The sequence below is a fragment of the Coturnix japonica genome, chromosome 2 (assembly GCF_001577835.2).
Source record: "Coturnix japonica isolate 7356 chromosome 2, Coturnix japonica 2.1, whole genome shotgun sequence".
NCBI classification, from domain to species: Eukaryota; Metazoa; Chordata; class Aves; order Galliformes; family Phasianidae; genus Coturnix; species Coturnix japonica.
Window position 1 is genome coordinate 7,529,597 of NC_029517.1, and position 19,245 is coordinate 7,548,841.

The 19,245-nt window shown below is 37.4% G+C and overlaps 1 protein-coding gene across 1 annotated transcript in view; it reads right to left on the bottom strand.

The window, feature by feature from the left end:
• LMBR1 (limb development membrane protein 1) overlaps positions 1–19,245 on the bottom strand; it is a 55,470-nt gene that overhangs the window by 10,235 nt on the left and 25,990 nt on the right. Inside the window, exons 6-9 of the mRNA XM_015852832.2 lie at positions 7,496–7,622; positions 6,954–7,022; positions 4,798–4,862; positions 3,966–4,038 (exon numbers count right to left, since the gene is read on the bottom strand). Coding sequence (XP_015708318.1) covers positions 3,966–4,038; positions 4,798–4,862; positions 6,954–7,022; positions 7,496–7,622 — 334 coding nt within the window. The remainder of the gene's footprint in view (positions 1–3,965; positions 4,039–4,797; positions 4,863–6,953; positions 7,023–7,495; positions 7,623–19,245) is intronic.

The window sequence follows — 19,245 nt, forward strand, 5'->3', positions numbered from 1 at the left end:
ATGATAATATCTACATTGGCTTCGAATCTTATAAAGATCTCAAATCCCAGATATAGCCAGAAAGATGTACAGATGCAGATGTTAGTTCTAACAATTTTCATTCGCTTGAATGGAAGTGTCTGCAATGGCCATAATTTAAAATATACATAGAGAGATGAAACTAAGTTTCATCACATGGGGGGGGGTTTGTTTTGTTTTTTTAAGAACGGAGGTTGTTCTGCATGTTTGTTTTAATTTGTAAACAAGTCTCATCATTATTATAAAAATAAGCTGATGCATTTCTTACTCCTAAGACAGTGTTTTATGGAACAACTAATTACTGTAAGTTGAATTAAGAATGTAACTTTAGAGCTCAGTGGAAAAAGTCTCCAGAACCCTAATGCAAGCAGTTAAAATAAGAAAACTTAAGTTAGCATCTGACGTTTTCTTCTCCATAATTGACTTAGTGGACTCTAGGGAAAATCTTTATTTGAGGTATATGCGGTTTTTTCCTTTTCAATATAAGAACACAGAGCTCAAGACTAATATCCATGGGAGCCTTTCCAACAAAGTCAGCATAATCAAATTAGATCTCAAATGAGACACTTTCATACAAATTCTGAATTGCATCTAAGTGCTGTTGTGGTTCCTCCTTAAAAGTAGTAGCAAACAGGTTTCTATACAAAAGGATATTTTATGAACAGGGAAGGTGAAGTTTCAGATCAGTCAAAAGAGTGTTTGAAAAGGATGCAGCTAAATTCTTAAAAGCTCTATACCATTAGCTTTATTTCAAACATGTACAAAGTTCAATGTCAGCGCTGTCTAGCCAATAAATCAAATTGGTAGACAAGACTTGTTTGGACTAGCAATGAAAAGTTAGAAGGGATTCTCCAAGAAAGCCACAAAGCAGCTCATTTAAGGTCAATTTAACGGTATTATTCTGTTTTTCTTCCAGCCCCGACATAAGATTTCAGTACCTCAAAGGAAATTGTAAGAGTATCTATTTGCATTCCCCCTAGGTGATTGGCAGTTCAACACCAATTAGTTCAAAATTACACTGTTACTAGTGTGCAATAAAAACAACACCTTTCATCTTTCTTACATAAGTAAGGATACCTTCAGAGCCAATAACTTTGATCAAGTAAGTATTTTTGATCCTACCCCACCCGTCTCTTTGGATTCAGGAAAACTAATAGCCAAAGGCAACTTTTTTCTTTTAATATAAAAAAGTCCCAGCTTTATTCTTCAACCGTAGGAGTGATGTGGGTACTGAAATATAATACACTGGAAACAAACATTTTCCCAAATCCCAGTATCTCTTCAACAGATAAAAATACTAGGGTAGATAACGCGATCAAACCCCTCCCTCCCTCCTCCTCCAATTTTCACTTCTATACTGGAGAAGGGAGAAAATTAATTTTCACAAAGAAAACAAGCAGTTTCCCAGATATATTTGTGTTCAAATAAGAGGAGGTTTGCATAAAATTTTATCAGTTACACCACAGCCACAATAGTTACATGTACACTAAGAAAGAAGGGCACAGCTCACACAGCCAAACTCTTCCTCGATAGATGCTTTACCCAGCCAACCCTGTGGGAACAGAGATTCATACTAACCCCTGACTACATCCAAGCACTGTCTAAGGAAACATTAATTAGGACTGACCACAGTAATACTATGTGTGAAAGTAATTATTCCACCACAAAATAATCAACACTGATAACCACCAAGTATTGCTTAAGTCTGTGAGGAAAGGTCGAGAGATCTGGGGCTGCTCAGTCTGGAGAAGTTTGAGGAGGCACCTTATCAATGCTTATAAATATCTAATAGGCAGGAGTCAAGCAGATGGAGGCCAAGCTCTACCCAGTGGTGCCCAGTGCCAGAACAAGAAGCAATAGGCACAGACTGGAACACTGAAATCCTCTAGGGAACCTGCTTTACCAAGGGTTTGAACTAGATGATCTCCAGAAGTGACTCCCAATCCCTATGATTCCATGATCCTCTGAAAAATGGACTCTGTTTTCCTGGTATAATTTATGTCTTAGAAAGACTTCTGGCAGAGAGGATGAAACTTTCCAGCCTTGCCACATAAATGAGAACTATGTTTAATTACTTAATTACTCACAGAAATCTTGCAGAATGCCTTGTGCATATAACATCCACTTCCACCTACATGTTATTTAGAAGTTAAGCTAAAAGGCAGATAAAATCTTAAGTCCACTATTTTTCTCTGTATACTAAGCATATGTTCTCAAGCATTTTTCCAGATAGCAGTGGCAACATCATTCTCTCAGCATGTGAAGTAGAATTCATTTCCCTCTTATAGGAAGAATTAAGCACCACATCATTCATCCCTCAAGCTCTATGAGATATGAGTGGATTGCTGATCCACATAATGCTGAATTCTGAACAATTCATCAAAAAAAAAATCCAATCTTCCTGCTACAAGTCTGAAATGCAGATCCCAGTAGATCCATCTCAGAAGTGATTGCAACAGACATCTACGCAGAAAAACAACAATCATCTAAATTACATTCTCCTCCTCGATGGTGAAAACTACTCTGGCACTACTTGTAATAGCTACGTGAATAACTCTATTGGTTCATTTTTCAGTATTGCTTTTTTCTCATCCCTGAGCACCATCACCATGACAACATAAAATATTCAGTAACAAATATTTTACAGGTGCTAGCCAACATCAAACACACCAAATTATAATTATCCCATCGTAGCTTCAAAGATATTCACTCCAAGCATCATTTTGCACGCTTGTATGCATATGCATATATATGCATACATACATGTCAGTATAAAAACCTGTAACTTCCAAAACAGCACATGTAAACGTTACCTTAAAGCTGAAACAATGCCTGATTATTCCTCCACCCATTTTAAATGTTGAAACAAAGACCATTATCTACTGTTATCAAAGATCCCCTCCCTGAACAACTTTTACCAGAGACTGAGAACTGAAAGAAAAGATTGAGGTATCACTGGAGAGTATAAGAGAAAGGCAGGAAATGAAGAAAATTAAAGCTAAAATAAGTCACATCTTCTAGAGAAGACCAACAGCAGATGAAAGGAAAGACTGTATGTTGTGTTGAGGGACAAGGTTTAGTGGGAGCTATTGGTAATAGGTGAACAGTTGGACTGGATGATCTTTTAGGTCTTTTCCAACCTTGGTGATTCTATGATTCTATGAAAGCCATGACATGAAAAATCTTTTTCCAAACTGAAACAACTGTATAAATTGTGGCTCAATAGCTTATCCATGCAGCTAACAGCAGTTTAGAGAAGAATATGTACAATGTGATTTCTAGATTTAAAGAGCTAGAACTCTGATACATTTTCCATAACGGGCATCTGTTATGCTGCAGTATTCTTTATCCTAGAAGCTAAAGTTTCACGTTGCTTTTTGAATACTCTGAAACATGAATACTTTGCCAAGAATTGCAGAACCATAATACCAACAGAAAGCCCAAAACATTTATATAATTTATTACCTGCAATGATTCATTCATGGATGCAAAGCAACAATTAAACTAAACATATAGCTCCTAGAATACAGTAAACTACAACACCAAGATTCTAAGCTAACAATTCATTAAACAACTGAAACAAAAAAAATCCTACAAATAAACAGAACTGAAAGTGTAGGACATTGAGACTTCTGCTGACAGAGTGAGTTACTGCTCTTTGGGCAGGGATAAAATACAGCCATTTATCGATCCAAATTATTTTTACAGAAAGGGTGGTAGGTTTGGTCAACTCCCACTTCATTTTTTATTCTGAATATTAACATATTAGTACTGATGAATATATTAAAAACAAAACACACAAGCCAATCCTGAACACAGTAAGCAATGAACTGTAAGCTTATAATGTTAAGTACAGTTTCATACTATTTAACATTGAGATCGATACTCATAACTAGGAGCACTGTACTCTGAACACTGTATTTGAAGCAGTAGTAGAACAAGCATACCATTAAGCTTCCTCTGAATTGCTTCTTCCTCTAAAGTGATGATATACATCTGCTCATCTAGGTCCTCAAGAATCTGTATTTGGAAACAGAAACATGAATTGACTGATTATCAACAGAAAGAATCACCTTTTGATTTATTTAGGTTTGTTTTGCTCCAGTAACCTTTATTTTAAAAGTATATTCTACAACTCCAGAATATGAATACAAGAAAGAATTCCACAGAAGCCTGTCTACCTTAATGTCAGGCATTTCAAATTTAAAACTTACAAGCAACAAAACAGTTGTATGTTTTCTTTGCATTTTCAGGGCTGCCCTGAGCTATGAAAAGGAATGCAGGACCTAAACGCACTCAAATTTTGGTAATTACAAACTAGGAAACATGACAGCAAGGTCACCAGAGCATCTGCCTATGGCACACATTCTTCCATTCCCTCACTTCATTCAATACAACTACAATATAGTAACCATGTTTAAGAATTTCTCACAGTTGCCAGCTACCTACATGCAAAGTCAGTTTCTCTCAGTTAAGTGTATCCCCAGGTACCTCTCTGCTCTTGTATCCCTTACCTCTTGAGCTCAGAACAAGCACACCTTTCAGGCACTTGCAAAACAGACAGTAGGCAATACTGGCAATAATATTAGCACTGGTGCATTAATATTAACACCAGAGGAAGTCTACACTATTAAAAAAAGCTCTTTGAGAAAAGCAGGCTCTTGTGCTGTAATGACTATAGAAAAGAGCATTATATAGCAGTGCTCTGCAGGTAAATCCTGAAATGCCACCGTACCTTCTCCCAAATAGCTCACAAGGACAGGTTTGTGTAACACTTACTGTTGGCTTCACCAGCAACTGACCCATTACTGTAAACATCCGTGACAGTCCCACTGGCGTGCATACTACAGAGGAAGGAACATTACATAAAACAGTCATTTCTAAGTCAAAGGCTAGCTTCTCTTTGCATGTTCAGCATCACATTACACATGCAACCACATACAGTTTTCAAGATAACTGAAAGACCTTCAAACTACACTCTAAGCTTTAAAACCTTATGCCATTATATCAATTTTGAACAAGACAAGCATCACTCCTTCAAGGGTATAACTGATTTTCTTTTTTGGATATCATGGAGATACCTTATGATGGGAGATCTCATGTTTTGAATAAATAATCCTGTGAGCAAGCTTATGACACCAGAGGCTATGACTATTCTAGTGAAATCAGCAGTGCCAGAAGACATTCCTGGATGCTCAGGCTAGACCCAAGTAAATTGCTGTTAACTATCTCTCTACCATGAGATTGCCCTCAGTCAGGTTGTATTTTCCCAAACAATTCCCAGGTGTAGTTGTAGAGCTCACACAGCCCAGAAACCATTGTCTTAGGGCAATATGCACACAGAAAATGCAATATATGACACAGGGGCCACTGTGCTGGTGAACATCTCAGACATTTAATCTGCTCTCACAGGCGCAGTTGTACGGTCAAGAGATCACAAAGATGTAAAACTTACACTGCAACTTCAGTTGACAGTAGGCTCAGTTGTAAGATTTTAAGCACTGTTTTCTATGAAATAACAATTTTTCCTTTTCAACAGTAGCCTGTGAAAGCCTCCAGACATGAAGCATGAATGTTTACTGGGACAAAGTCCCGATCTGACATTTATTCTATTTTTTTTTTTTTATTATCCAGTATTAGGAAGACTAGCCTTCAAACACTGAAGGGTGAAGGAGATGGAAGGCACTAGTAAGTAACAGCATGAATGTGGACATTTATAGTTAACAGTATCATAAATGTTGTTTAGAAAGGAAATGCAGCACACAAGATGTTATAATGAAGATTACATTTGCTTTCATTAGCTAGTGCAACAATACAACTACTATGTATCACAGAAATAAAGAAGCATTCAACAATAGCTAACTTAAGCTAGTTTTCCTTGACTAAAGAGAGAGCCTGCAGGCAAAGGAGAAAAGAGAAAAGCAGCAGTGCTGCAAATCATCCCAGCAATAAGCCTGTCATTTCCTTACTGGTACAGTGCTTCAGCAATTAGGCCACCTGAAGTTCTTATGAAGCTCTACCCCAGCATCAATGTGTTCCAAGTTGCCCTTGTTTTATTTCCCTCCACCTTCACTCCCCACTCCCTTAACATGGGTTTAAGAATCTCCACATACAAAGAACCTAAGGAGACCCACTAAGTTCTCCAAGCAACACCTTTCCTGGGCTGACCTCCTTGGTTAAGTAAATGTCTCAAAGTGCCAATCCCCACCCATTTTTCTGTAATGACAGCTCTGTAAATGTTAACTGTCAACCTTTCAAGACCAGAGAACAGGCGAAATCACAATTTATAGCAAGGACCGTGTTCTGAGCCTCCCCACACTCTCAATTTCATTTTATTTTACAGAAATAACATGTGAGTAGTGGAGGTGAAAAGAGCCCTGAAGCAAAGGCTGATTTGGAGCTTCCTGTCATCCTTCCTATTCCCCTAAGTGGGGATGATGGAACTCTGGTTAGGACTAGTTGGAATAAGACTGGTTTTGAACTGTGCTTGTTTTGTCTGGATGTCTGCTGTATAACTGGTGTGACACCAGTTCTGGATTAACTGCACTATGTTCCAACATTCGCCTTTACAGGAATATTTTCAGTTAAAAACAGGAAGAGCATAGCTTACTGAACACAGGACAAACTAAGTGCTCTAATTTCACGCTGTACTCGCAATATCTTGCAGACATTTCATGTAAAAATTGCATTTTCATAGGCAGAATGAGAGTCCCTCCTTTTCAAACATATGCTTTAAGAAATTACAATTACAGGTGCAAATGCAACCATGCATTTGTTAACAAAACTCAGAATTCCGACTTAGCAAATTTAAACCAAAATGTCAACTTATAAAAATATACAATTTTTCACACCCAACTTTGACAAAGTTTCCTTGCATCTTTAATAATAAAAAAGAAAACTACAGTTTTGAAAAAAAAAATAAGGGAAATACTTACACAGAAGTAACAAGCATCCCATCAGTGATATACAGGAATATAAATATGGGAGGTAGAATTCCCAGAGGTCTGCAAAGAACACAATAGGCACAGCCTTAGCTAATAACAAACAGGCTACTTATGTCATAGATACAACCAAATTAACTCCTTTCCTTAAGCTTTCTTCCTCAGGATTGAAGTATTTCTATATTTTGAAGTATAAACTAAGAATTACTTAATTAACAAATCCGCTGGCAACAAAATCCCGCACCACTTAACTTGAAAAATATCTTCAGCTTCAATTCCCATCCCACTGAAATCAATTGTTTTTAACATACACGTACAACACCTTATCCACACTAGCATGTAATGTATCTGCTGATATAATGAACTTACTGAAAGGGAAAAAAAGTATTGACTAAATTCATACAACCTATTCTCAACTTGTGCAATAGTCACATAGCATTTACTAGGAATAAACGTAATTGAAAACAACATCTGTGTACAGAATTAAAACTAGTGCAAAGGAGTCTTTTATTTCTTTGTTCTTTCCCATTCCGTACCGTACAAAGACTCCATACTGGCAGCATCATTGTCTATGAGTGCTGAAGCCACCCATACGATTCCAAGGATAAGCAGTGCAAGAAGTATGAGCATTACAAGGGTCTCCAGAATGCGTGCTCTGATCCCCTGTGGGCAGAAGAGAGGGAAGAGAGAGGAGTCAGAGACTTTCAATCATACATTTTCAAATATAAGGAAAATATAAACAAATAGCAGTTTCTTCTTCCTTGATATATATCCGTATTTTATTGTGCAGACAAAAGGATACCATGTAATGTGCTTTTAAAATACAGTCTTCCATGTGCATAAAAAGGAAAGTACTTATGGTTTTATAATGCCTGGGTTGCGTTTTTCCCCTTAAAACCATAGAAAACTGCTTTAAATTGCATATGCCTTACAGTTCTCATTAATCTCATTATTTCATAAAATATTCTTTATACCGCATGATTTTGTCTGAGCATTTTTAAAAGATGGATTACTTTTATAATACTTTCAGCAAAGAAAGTGGATTAGCAAATTTTTATCTATGATTCCAATCAAGGGAATGGAAAGCCAATTATGGCAAATAGCCCAGCAAGCATTAAACCTCACATAGGTACAACACACCAATTTAGTTAAAATACATTCTTCAACTGAAATTGCTTCTGCCCCATTCCTCACAGTCTGCAGAGCCCTCCAGCGCGCGCTCGCAGTAATGCTCCTTCCCAGCCAGCCTGCTCACTATTGCTGCATCGCTTCCAGCAGCACCAGCCCTGAGTGCTGAGCTGCCTTGCTAGCACACACATCACACGCCTGCAGAGCTCCGTCACAGTTGTTTGTGAGTACAAATGTCACAGCGCTCCAATAGCCAAGTGTTACATTGGCATATCTATGCCAAAAGTCTTTGTTTTACATACATACACACAATATTATAGGACGCATGTATACGCACACTGTGTTTTAATGCTTGTTTTAAGCAGTCAGAACATCTTCAGATATCCTTACTATTAACAACACAACTTCAGACTACTGTTCATAAAGCAATTTTATTTTTCCTGGAATATCAGTATATGCATCTCCACAAACAAACTCATTTTTCCATTCCTTGTACCCCAACTTGAGTGCATAATACTGGAAATCTAACTCACAGTTCATGGAAGGAAGTTTTACCCCATTCTTTACCCACTCTCTCTTACCAACCTTTCACTGCCTGCTTAGCACAAGAGAGTAGTAAACTCCACACAACATCTTTTACCTTGAAAATTAGGCTTGAAAACAGCATCAAGCAATGAAAGAATACCTGAGACATCTTAATCACATGCATTCATCTCCTATAAACACCAGCTCCTCCCTGCCATCAGTCCCCTGCAGTACATGAAGGTAGCACAAAGGGAAAACCAAACAACTTGAGACCCTCACAACATTTCCCTTAAGGTTTCAGTGGACAGTTGGAAACTAATGCCCATCAAGGCTCTCAGACATCAAACTTCATATTATAGGTAATATGAATTTACTTAATCCTACTTAACTTAACTTTACTTAATCCTACAGTGTATTTCACGTATAGTACAAGTGGCCTTGAGAGTCATTTATTAAAATGTTACTTTTATAGCACTCAAAAACTTGCTTTACTTCCATGAGATATTTTCAAGGTAAGCATATAAGCAAAACACATATTTGAAGATTAAAGACATTCCATAGACACATTAAATACTGAAGTTGTGAATTTAAGCAATAGGTTACCAGAAAATCAATGTATTAGAGACCAACCTCTGTGGTGTTACCCCACCCCAAATCAAGAACTTCTTACACATTTAGAAAATACACATAATCTAACCTTAAGAAGTAAATAAAATATGTTAAACCTTCTGCATTCACCTGCATCTGTCCTTCTTTCAGTACAGGATAGATATACAGAACCTTTGCTTTGCAGCAGAAAAAAGCCACAGCAGTTGAAGATAAGCCAAAACACTCAAGGGTGCAGGAGGAGAGACCTGCTCCATGCTTTACAAGAAGATTGAAGACTCCTCTCTTAAACAAAAGTGAAGTTGTCCTCTGTGTTTCTGACAGCCTGAGCCACAAAAAGTGGGTTTGTAACTTGTCTGTTACAGGATACATACCGAAATGTCAGCCTCTCCAACATGTTTCACAGCAGTTTCTTCTGGGCAAAGCAGGAAAATATTTAATCTTATGTGGAGCCCAGAACATTGAATTCTCCTCCTCTGGATGGATGGAGTACAATTGCCAAAACAGAAAAACAAGAATTGCACCATGATGCAGCCATAGCTGATACCAACCATAAACACCTTCCTTCCACATTTACTGTAAGTTTTCTCTGAGGACAACATTAGGACAGACCATGCAAATAACACTCTCATGGGAGATGAGCACAGAGGTAACCACTGAGACTATAGGCTCAAACTCCACAAACTGCAACATACCTGCATAACGCATCCTCCTTTTTTCCATGCTACTCAGAAAATTAGATCCACCTCCTTTTGTTCTCACTAGTTCTATCTATCTCCACAGTTACATAACACATCAACAATTTTGTTGTCTTATGTACATACTAAAGCAGGAGCAAAAATCTTCAGACTGACTTTTTCATTTTGGCTTAACATTTCTCCTTTGAGTCATTTCACTTTACTTCTCTCCAGCAGTTTGTAGGAGTACATTTATTGTTCATGTTCAGTCTGCATCCTATCTGCCTTGAGTGCAGAGCTAATAAATGCAGCTTTGCAGGACTACTTCAAGTCAATGTTTCAACTAAGAAAGGAAAAACAGTTGTACGGTGCTGAATCTTAATGTCAAAGAAGCGAATGCATTTGTATCACCTGGAAACGTGCTTTAGATTTCTTTCTAAATTCAACAGCTTCATTCAGTTTGCATTTTTTTCTGTAAGCATCTGTAAAGCCTATAAGAAGGGCATAAAGAGCACAAACTTGACAGCACGATGAACTAAAGGTAGTCAATTAAGATATCAAACTCAGATTTCAGTACAGCACTAACCACACAGCCTTAAGTAACATTCCCATGCTGTAGACTTATGAGATGAACACAGTCACAACCTTAGAAATAATCAAACACGTCCCCTTCTACATAAATAATATACATATTATATTATAATTAATTATATATGCAAAAATAAACATTAAGGTGGTGGTAATCCTAGTTTCACTGCTCTTCAGTAAGAGTACTGTTGTGACCTCACGACATCAGTTTCCTTTTGTGGGCACAAAAAGTGGAGTGGGAAAGAAAGAAATATGAAAACTAGCAAGGATCAATTAATTCCCTTTATAGATATATACACACACACATATATATATGGGATTAGAGAGATAGATAGATAGATAGAGAGATAGATAGAGAGATAGATAGAGAGATAGATAGAGAGATAGATAGAGAGATAGACAGAGAGATAGACAGAGAGATAGACAGAGAGATAGACAGAGAGATAGAGAGATAGATAGAGAGATAGATAGAGAGATAGAGAGATAGATAGATAGATAGATAGATAGATAATGTCATGCTTTATTCTCTATGAATTGACAACTTGCCAGTTAGAAAGACCAGAAAATTTCCATCTTTGACCAAGATGCACAGTCCTCAAAATGAAATGGATGAAGTGATGCATACCATAGTTACTTCTTCAGATGCTCCCTGAAGATCTCAAAAAATAAACAGAACATGAACAGAAGTGAGGGAGATCAAGAAGCATCCTTTTAAAAAGGAGAAAGATGAACTGGATGTGAAGGATGAAGTCCAAAAGGGAAAGGATGGCAATAACAAGAGATAAGAGAATGTATTAGAAGTGTCAGGAAGAATAATCCAATCCTGTTCTTCAGTCTTCAGTTTTTACATAATTTCTTTAGTAGGCCCCAAAATGAGAGGAACAATTCCACAAGAACAGACTCATCCACTCAGGACCATCCTTTAGGAACAGTCTAAGCCCCAACTGGAAGGAAAATGTCATTTCCTTTGTTAGGCAACAATTTTAGTTTTGGTAGACCAATCTAAAATCTTTTCCCACAACGTTATCTGACAGCAGATCCATTACCACTGCCTCCAACACATATAAGCACGTGATGATCTTTGATAATTGCTGAACAGGAAATCAAAACACATCAAACAGCTCGCAATTTCCTCAAGTGAGTTTCAGATCATCTGCAAAGCAAAACAAACAGACTTCCCTAAGAAAATTACCTGCACGGTTCCCTGCTGTCAGGAAAGGAGAAGCTTGGCATCACACAGGCCAACCTGACAACAAAAAAGTGTTTTCCAGAGGGAGAATGGAAAATTATGCGGTCAACAAAAACTTTAGAAACTAATTACAAGTTCAGATATTACAACTAAATTCTTTATTAAGAAAATTAGGAAGGAAGACTGGCAGATCATATCCCTTAGCCTCTCCCTTTAAGTGTTTTTTCAACTTCAAAGAACGTTTCACAGTCTAGACAAAAGCTCACCTATGCTTTTACTCACAGCATTTTCAAAATTCATGCAGTTCTTTAAAGCGTGCACTTAACCAAGTGAAATACTTTGTTAAAGAAAGATGTTTAACGCATCAATCCAAGCAACCTGGAACTTGCCAGAAGCCTAATAATATCTGTCATCTTCTGTGTACTCTAATGAGAGGGGGGAAAAAAAAGCATTTGAAGCTTCCAAGGCATGCCTACAAATAAAAGCTATCCTAAGAACAAATTCTAAGGATCTTGTGGTTTGTAAAGTCTTGCAGATATCTGACTCTCAGACTTCCAGCTCTTTAAAAATCAATTGCTGAGACATTCTGAAGTTTTTATACTGCTTAATCCTGAGCTACTTGTACTGCCTGTAGCAGCGGGCCTAAGGGTTCATGTTTCCAGAAATGCTGTGTTTTAGCAAGAAAGGTTTTAATTATTCTAAGTTCTGACAATCTTTTTTTTTTTTCCCCTCTTGCAACTCTGGAAGGCATCATCAGAATCTCACCATGTCGCTTTCATCCTGGATAACAAATATCCAAAATGTATTAAAAACAGCACATGGATAAAAAAAGGCGATTTGCGCTGAAAAGCCCAATGAAGTACAAAGAGCAACAAGCATTTTGAAAGGATGACAGATGTCATAAGAAATTCAAAACTAATATACATAATTGCTAAGGAAAAAGAAAAATCATTTCTGCTCTTCAGTAAACAGGTATTAAATGAGATTACTATTAAGTAATTGCAACACATTAAGACCCGCTGCACACTGTGTGTTCGTAAAACACCCAGAGGCTGGGTTTTACTGCAGAAGAGAATTTATAAACATAAACATATTTGAAAATAGTTGTAGAATTTAAAATGAAAATTAAAGCTCAGCTTACTGTCCCAGCTAACAAGAAATTCTTACTTTGTTCATTGATATTCCGTACTGTTACATTTATCCCATCCAAAATACTTTGTCACTCAGTCACAGCGTGCATAACAAATGAAGACCTTCCTCCACACAGATCATCCAAAAGGTTTTGGGTGCATCTCGTACATCTCCTAAAGGGACTACTATATAAGTGACAGCAATAAAGCCTGGTTGGGCTCACTTTTGATCTTTCAGTCATGATTAGGAAAGACAACTGTTATTTCCCAGAGGTTTAACACATGGACAAAACACTACCTGGATACAGTGATTTTGATGAACAAATTATAGCTCCTGTAACATGAACATTTCTGGAACTACACTGCAAAAGAAAAGCACAGCTTTACATGAATTTGTGTAGATTTTACAGGAGAAAAAAGGTAATTATTAGTGAACTAAAAATCACTGTGTGTTAAACACAAGGAGTCCTAACAATGTTTCTATGGATTCTATGTTCTCCTTGGACATCCTGACCTCTTGTGAGGTAGGTAAACATCACTCCTTTTTTTTACACTATGCCCTGACCCATAGGGAAAGCCTGGGAAACATTTCTGCAATCACAGCACATTTAAAACACACACGAGACCTATTGTTTTCTTGTGACAAAAAGAAGTCCTAGTAACCTTAAGATGTGCTCGTTGAGATAGTGGCTGCAACAAACACACATTCTAACATCCGCAAACATAACCAGAAGCACTACAGAATTAGAATTATGGAAGGTATCAGGTTGAAAAATGTCATTGTGCCAATGGAGCTAGAAGAGGCAGATGAAATCACTTCACTCTGTAGAAGCTTATAGTTATACAGTACAACTAACAAAATATCAAGATTACATAAAGAAGCACAGAAAATAAAAACAAAGTGAAAATTAAAGGATCACGATGGAAAAAGAATTCATGAATTTTTTGGGGTACCAGCTAAAAACATGAATGCAATATTACCGGCGCAGCCTACGCCAAACTGGAAACAAAGATCCAAATTTACCTAAATAGAGATCAAGAAAAGATGCCTATTTAATAGGTTGGTGAAGGCATCTCTCCAGGAAGCAGTACACCCACTGGAGTGACTCTGCCTTGTGAATCTTTTTTATCCACCATCCTAGAAGAGTATCATACGCACTGTAACACATTATAGACTCCCTGAAGGTTTGCATCTTCACCATTAAGATGGAAGAGGGTTTTGTCTTCTTTTTTAACCCTAGGGTTTATTTACTTATCCAAGACAAATCAAGCACAAGGAAGAATGATAACACGAGATTTATTGGTTGTCTGACAGCTAAAGCATTGATTGAAATACACAGATTCATACTACTTGAGGAAAGAGCACACGTCTGACTCTTCCCACATCAAGGCATCATTCAACTGTGTCAAAGCTCACATTATAAGGGACAGATGCAGATCTCCTGTTGACACAACAGTAGAAGCACAAAGCCCAAATATTTGGGTGAAGAAACGTGAAAGGATACACAAGGTAAAATGATGGCTGTCCATGCTCCCCTCTTCCTCCACAAGTTTCCTCTGTTGCTCCACTAGCCAGCTCAGCTCTCGCTAATCAAGTCTTTGGTGCTCCACTCCCTCCGCCTACCAAGTTTCCCAGACTTTCCAAAGCCACCTGCAGCAACAACATGGGAGCCATGGGATTTCTGACAGCGTGAACCTCCCTACAACCACTTAATTTTGGATGAGAATCTTTACGGCTACACTGAAGTGACAGGAAGAAAAATAGATACTTTCCACCTTCTTTGTAGCTTGGCAGAAGATTAAAATAAGTCATCTAAAAATATAAAAGAAGACTTGGAACTTATGATAGTGGTCTGGTGGAAAGAAGCCATAAAGATGAGTTCTCTGAAGCAAATGACACATAGAGGAATACAGACTGCTACTAAAGCTCTAAAATCAAATTAAACCTGAAAGGGGGTTTTTTTGATGCTGATCTCAGCATGGCTAATTAAGGTCAAAAAAGCACATTTCTAGGAACTGGCCAGAGCACCAGAATGCTGGAAGCTGCTTTCAAAAAACTGGGAAAGAAGTGCAAGAAAACAAATAAATAACATGGAAGCGTCCAGGGATTGGAGACACCTTCGTTGCTTTCCTGAAGCCTTTAATTCTGACATGCTTAATTCCAATGCATTCCCATTCCAACAAAATTTTGAACTACTTGCTCCTGCCTTAAAAAAGAGCATCTAGAGTATCTCTCAGTCATTTCTAAGGATTCCAATTCCAAGTGAAATGCTTTGGCGCATGAGAAGTCCAGTAACAGAAAAAATATATAGCTCCCATGGGACGACGTTATTTCTAGAACCTACGTATTCCTAAAGAGAGCAACGATTGACAAGTTATTTTATCTGCAGCTCCACGTTAAAGCTTTTAGTGAAGAACTACGTTAATTCCACAGAACATAAGCATGCTAAGTACAGAAGAACTCTGTAACAGCTGCGCTGTACAAGTTCAGAACAATGTAGGAGTGGGGAGAGCAAAAAGTTCAGCCATGCATTTAGTTCCTGGCTCATATGAGGTGGAATAACTAATGCTCCAGTGCTAACTTCTGGAGCCTGATTAGTTTCACAGATGACTATCTGCTCATGCAGGAGTCATCTAATACAGTTTCTCACACTATGCTAGAAAAGTAATGGTCAGAAATCCGCTTTTTGAAATAACACTAAGTACATTTGTTATTTTGTTTGCATAGCATGGCAGGTACTGCAGAAACGTAATGCAGAGTGAAGTATACTTTTAGTTTATGTCTGGTTACCCTATTTTCCGTAACTTGCTCTGAGGCATTTTTAAAAGAAGTACATTCTAATTTATGGAAGCAACCAGCTGACATTTAACTACTTCAATGAAACGGAGCACAGATCACATCTCATCACATCTTGATCCAATGTGTGCAACAAGCAACATCCACTTACTCCCCTCCTCAGCTGCCCCCACATTCTGCAAACCACAGATCTGCTTATGGTGACAAAAAGGCCAGATTTTGCTTCTAATGTCCCTGAAGGAGTTAAGAAGTCTTACAAAGCCTTATGAAATATTTTATATGTCTACAAAAACAAATTTGCATTAAGCCATTCTTTCTCAATAGCCACAAATTTCTCCATCCTAGACACTGATTCTCCAGTCTGTTTTTACGTTGCTCTTATTGAAACACAATTGGATCTGAGGAATGCATGTTATTTACCACGAAGTTGCTGTCTTTCTTGCACAGCCTTTGTTTCTCCCTATCTAAATATGGACAACACAAATTACACATATGGAAGTCCAGGCTTTGAAATACAAAAACGGACAGACCTGACATTCCCAAGCTCTTTCTGACCTACACACAGCACTTCCCAGGTTCTGTCTTTAACTTAATCTTACTTACATCAATTTTGAACAAATAACAGGGATCCCTGCTTTGATTTAATAGACGAATCTATTTTAATCTTCTACTAATCTCCAGTATAATGACATATTCCAACCACAGGTCCTCAAAAGCAGACCATGCACTCACCTCAGTCTCTTTCAATTAATTTGCTGGAAATTTTCTTTTCCTCTGCAGAACTACAAGGATCTGGTTGTACAGAACTGTGATTTCAATATTTCAGGCAGTTTAGCATAGATACTCATCAATGTGACATCCTCATCTACTTTTTCCTGTCATTTTAAAAGCTCTTCTCATAGTCAGCGTTAAATGTGCCTGAATCAACTACAACTTAATAAACAAAATCACCAGGTATCATTGTTCACATGCTGTTTCTGAGACTTCAAGGAAAGCAGGATTTACCATTAAATATGTTCCTTAACTGCTATCCACTGTGCATCTCACTGATCACGTTATGGGTTTGTATAACTGTCAGTTAAATACACTTTTATTTCAACAAGGGAGGAGAAGCCCTGATCTTGTCAAATCAAAATCCCCAAATCAGCAGGATCTGCTTCTACACATCAAAAATAGTCTAATAAATATTAAGCGGTGTCATTTTAAATGACTCTGGTTTAAAGAACTAGCCTTCATAACTGAACTTAAGATGTTAGCTTATGTCAAAAATACAAAACCAAACAGCTGCCTTTGATGTGACTGATTAAACAACTTTTGTCTCTGGTATTACTAATGGAAAGAGTAAATGGTCTGCAATATAATGTACAATAATTCAGTTACATACTAGTAAACATTTCATAGAGATCAGAGCCCTAAAGTTTCAGTTCATGCTGAATGATTTTATAGACAAATAAATATGAGCTTAAATGCCAAATAAACATCCACTGCTAACAGGGTACCTTGGGACTATTTGGTGAGCCATTACACAGTGGCCCATGGCTATTGCCACAGAGGTAGAAATAAGCATAAAACATAAAGTCAAATGCTGTTTTCCAATAAGGTTCAAGTCCCTTGCATTCACTTTTGCAGTGTAATTGGGACAAATTCAGAAAACTGACTGGCTTGAATTCAAGACAATCTCATATTAGGAAGGATTTCCAAGCAAGCTTCCCCAGGACCGTTTGTTATAAAGACAAATTGCCTTCTATGAAGTACTTCTTGAAATTAGCAAAACAGTTTCTAGAAATGAATACTTCAAAACCAATTGTGAGCAAACTTCCTGTATTTTCATCATGTACCAAAAATATTTTGGGTGCTCTACATCTACAATTAAACCAGAGTCCTATGACTACTAATGGGAAAACTGGGAATGTTTTGTTTACACTAAGCATGGAAAAAAACAAGAATATTACAATTTCCATAACCATCAAGAAAGGAAAGCGGCAGCTTTAATTATCTACACTGACTGGGACGTTTACTTACCTAAAGTTTGAAATGCTGTAACACAAAAGCACGCAAAATTTAGGCAGATTTCAGCCCTTTTATTTAGTCTAACATGAGTGGGAAAATCTATCAATAGCAACGACAAGCCTATCAACCAACTCAAATGTTGGAGATGTAAGCTGTATACACTGTAGCTCCTTCCAAGTTATAACAGCTTATCTTTACAGAAATAAAAAAAAAAAACAACTTTCATTTGCATTGTGCTCCCTCCCCAAATAAGTAATTATATTTACAACGAACACTTTCAAAACTATTGAGCTCTGAAGAGGAAGGGAAGAAATCAGCCTTCACTAGCAAAAACCAGGGAATTTCAGTATTGGGAATGGAACCCACTTCCCAAGTTTTACTTTCAAGGGCTAAGCTGCAACTGCTAATAGAATTTCTAATACAACCAGGACTTCGCAGCCACGACAACTGAATTTTATACAGTAGCAAGCACTACCCAATAAACTGTTCCGAACACTGGCCCATCTCACCTGCCTTAAGCTACATTTTTAGGTGGTGTTTTTACTAAAATAAACTAAATGAGAATTTGGGAAGAGATATCAAGGAATGGCAAAGCAGATGGAGAGCCGAGCTGACACATAACAATAGCTGGTGAAATATTACTCTTATTTTCTGTAATAAACACCAAGATCAAAACATTATGCAAGTTAAATTTCCTTGAAAGGTTCCCAGCAGGAGTTTTCCTTTTTGTTTGTGCAGTACGCGATTTCCTCTCACCCACAAAAAACATACCAAGAATGTGCATGTGCCACTAACACTAAGCAGCACTTCCTTAATCACTCATTTCCAACAATTTATGGATGATCAGTGGCAAAAAACGAGCAAAAATAATGAAAGCATGCAATGAAAGCTCATTGAGACAAACCTGTTTGGACTTCCTACTCATTTCTGTGTGTCTTTAAGATGAGGGTCTGATACAAATTAGCCACTGGGAAAAAAGTCATCTGGTCATAAAATACAGTACAGGGTCACTTTTATGTAAGTTTGCCAAAAGGGACATAAACCAGGACAATTTCAAACTGTGACACAGGATAGAAGTATATTAAAAAAATCTTTGTTCCTCCTCCATTGTGCTGTCATGTTGCTCAGCTTTATAGACATTCTGAGCACCAGCTCTGGCCTCTTCGCTTCCACCTGGTCTACCTAATTAATTAAGCAAGGAAGTTACCTCAAATTTTTGTACTATTTGTTTTTATTATCATGCACTACTTTGATGTTCCAGGAGTTAACCTCTTAATCCAAAGACTCTGTGTGTTGTGTTCTGAACATTTTGGGATGTCTGGATAATTTGGATAATTGGTCAGGATGTTGCTGTCGCTCATGTTAAACTTTATGCCGTGACTTCGAGTTCAAAGATCAGTATTAAGGTAAAATACTTCATAAAGCCTTTTTAAAACTCTACACTCCTGATTACGCAATACCCAGCTATACCAGTTTCTCACGGTGGTAAATCGCACTTCTGTATTTTCTTACAAGGAAATTACTCCTAAACATCTTTATCTTTGCCATCTTCAAACAAATACAAATTTCAGTTGAAGTTACATCAAGAGAAAGCACATTTTAAGGTCAAGGAAGGTACAGCAATTATCTCTTCAAA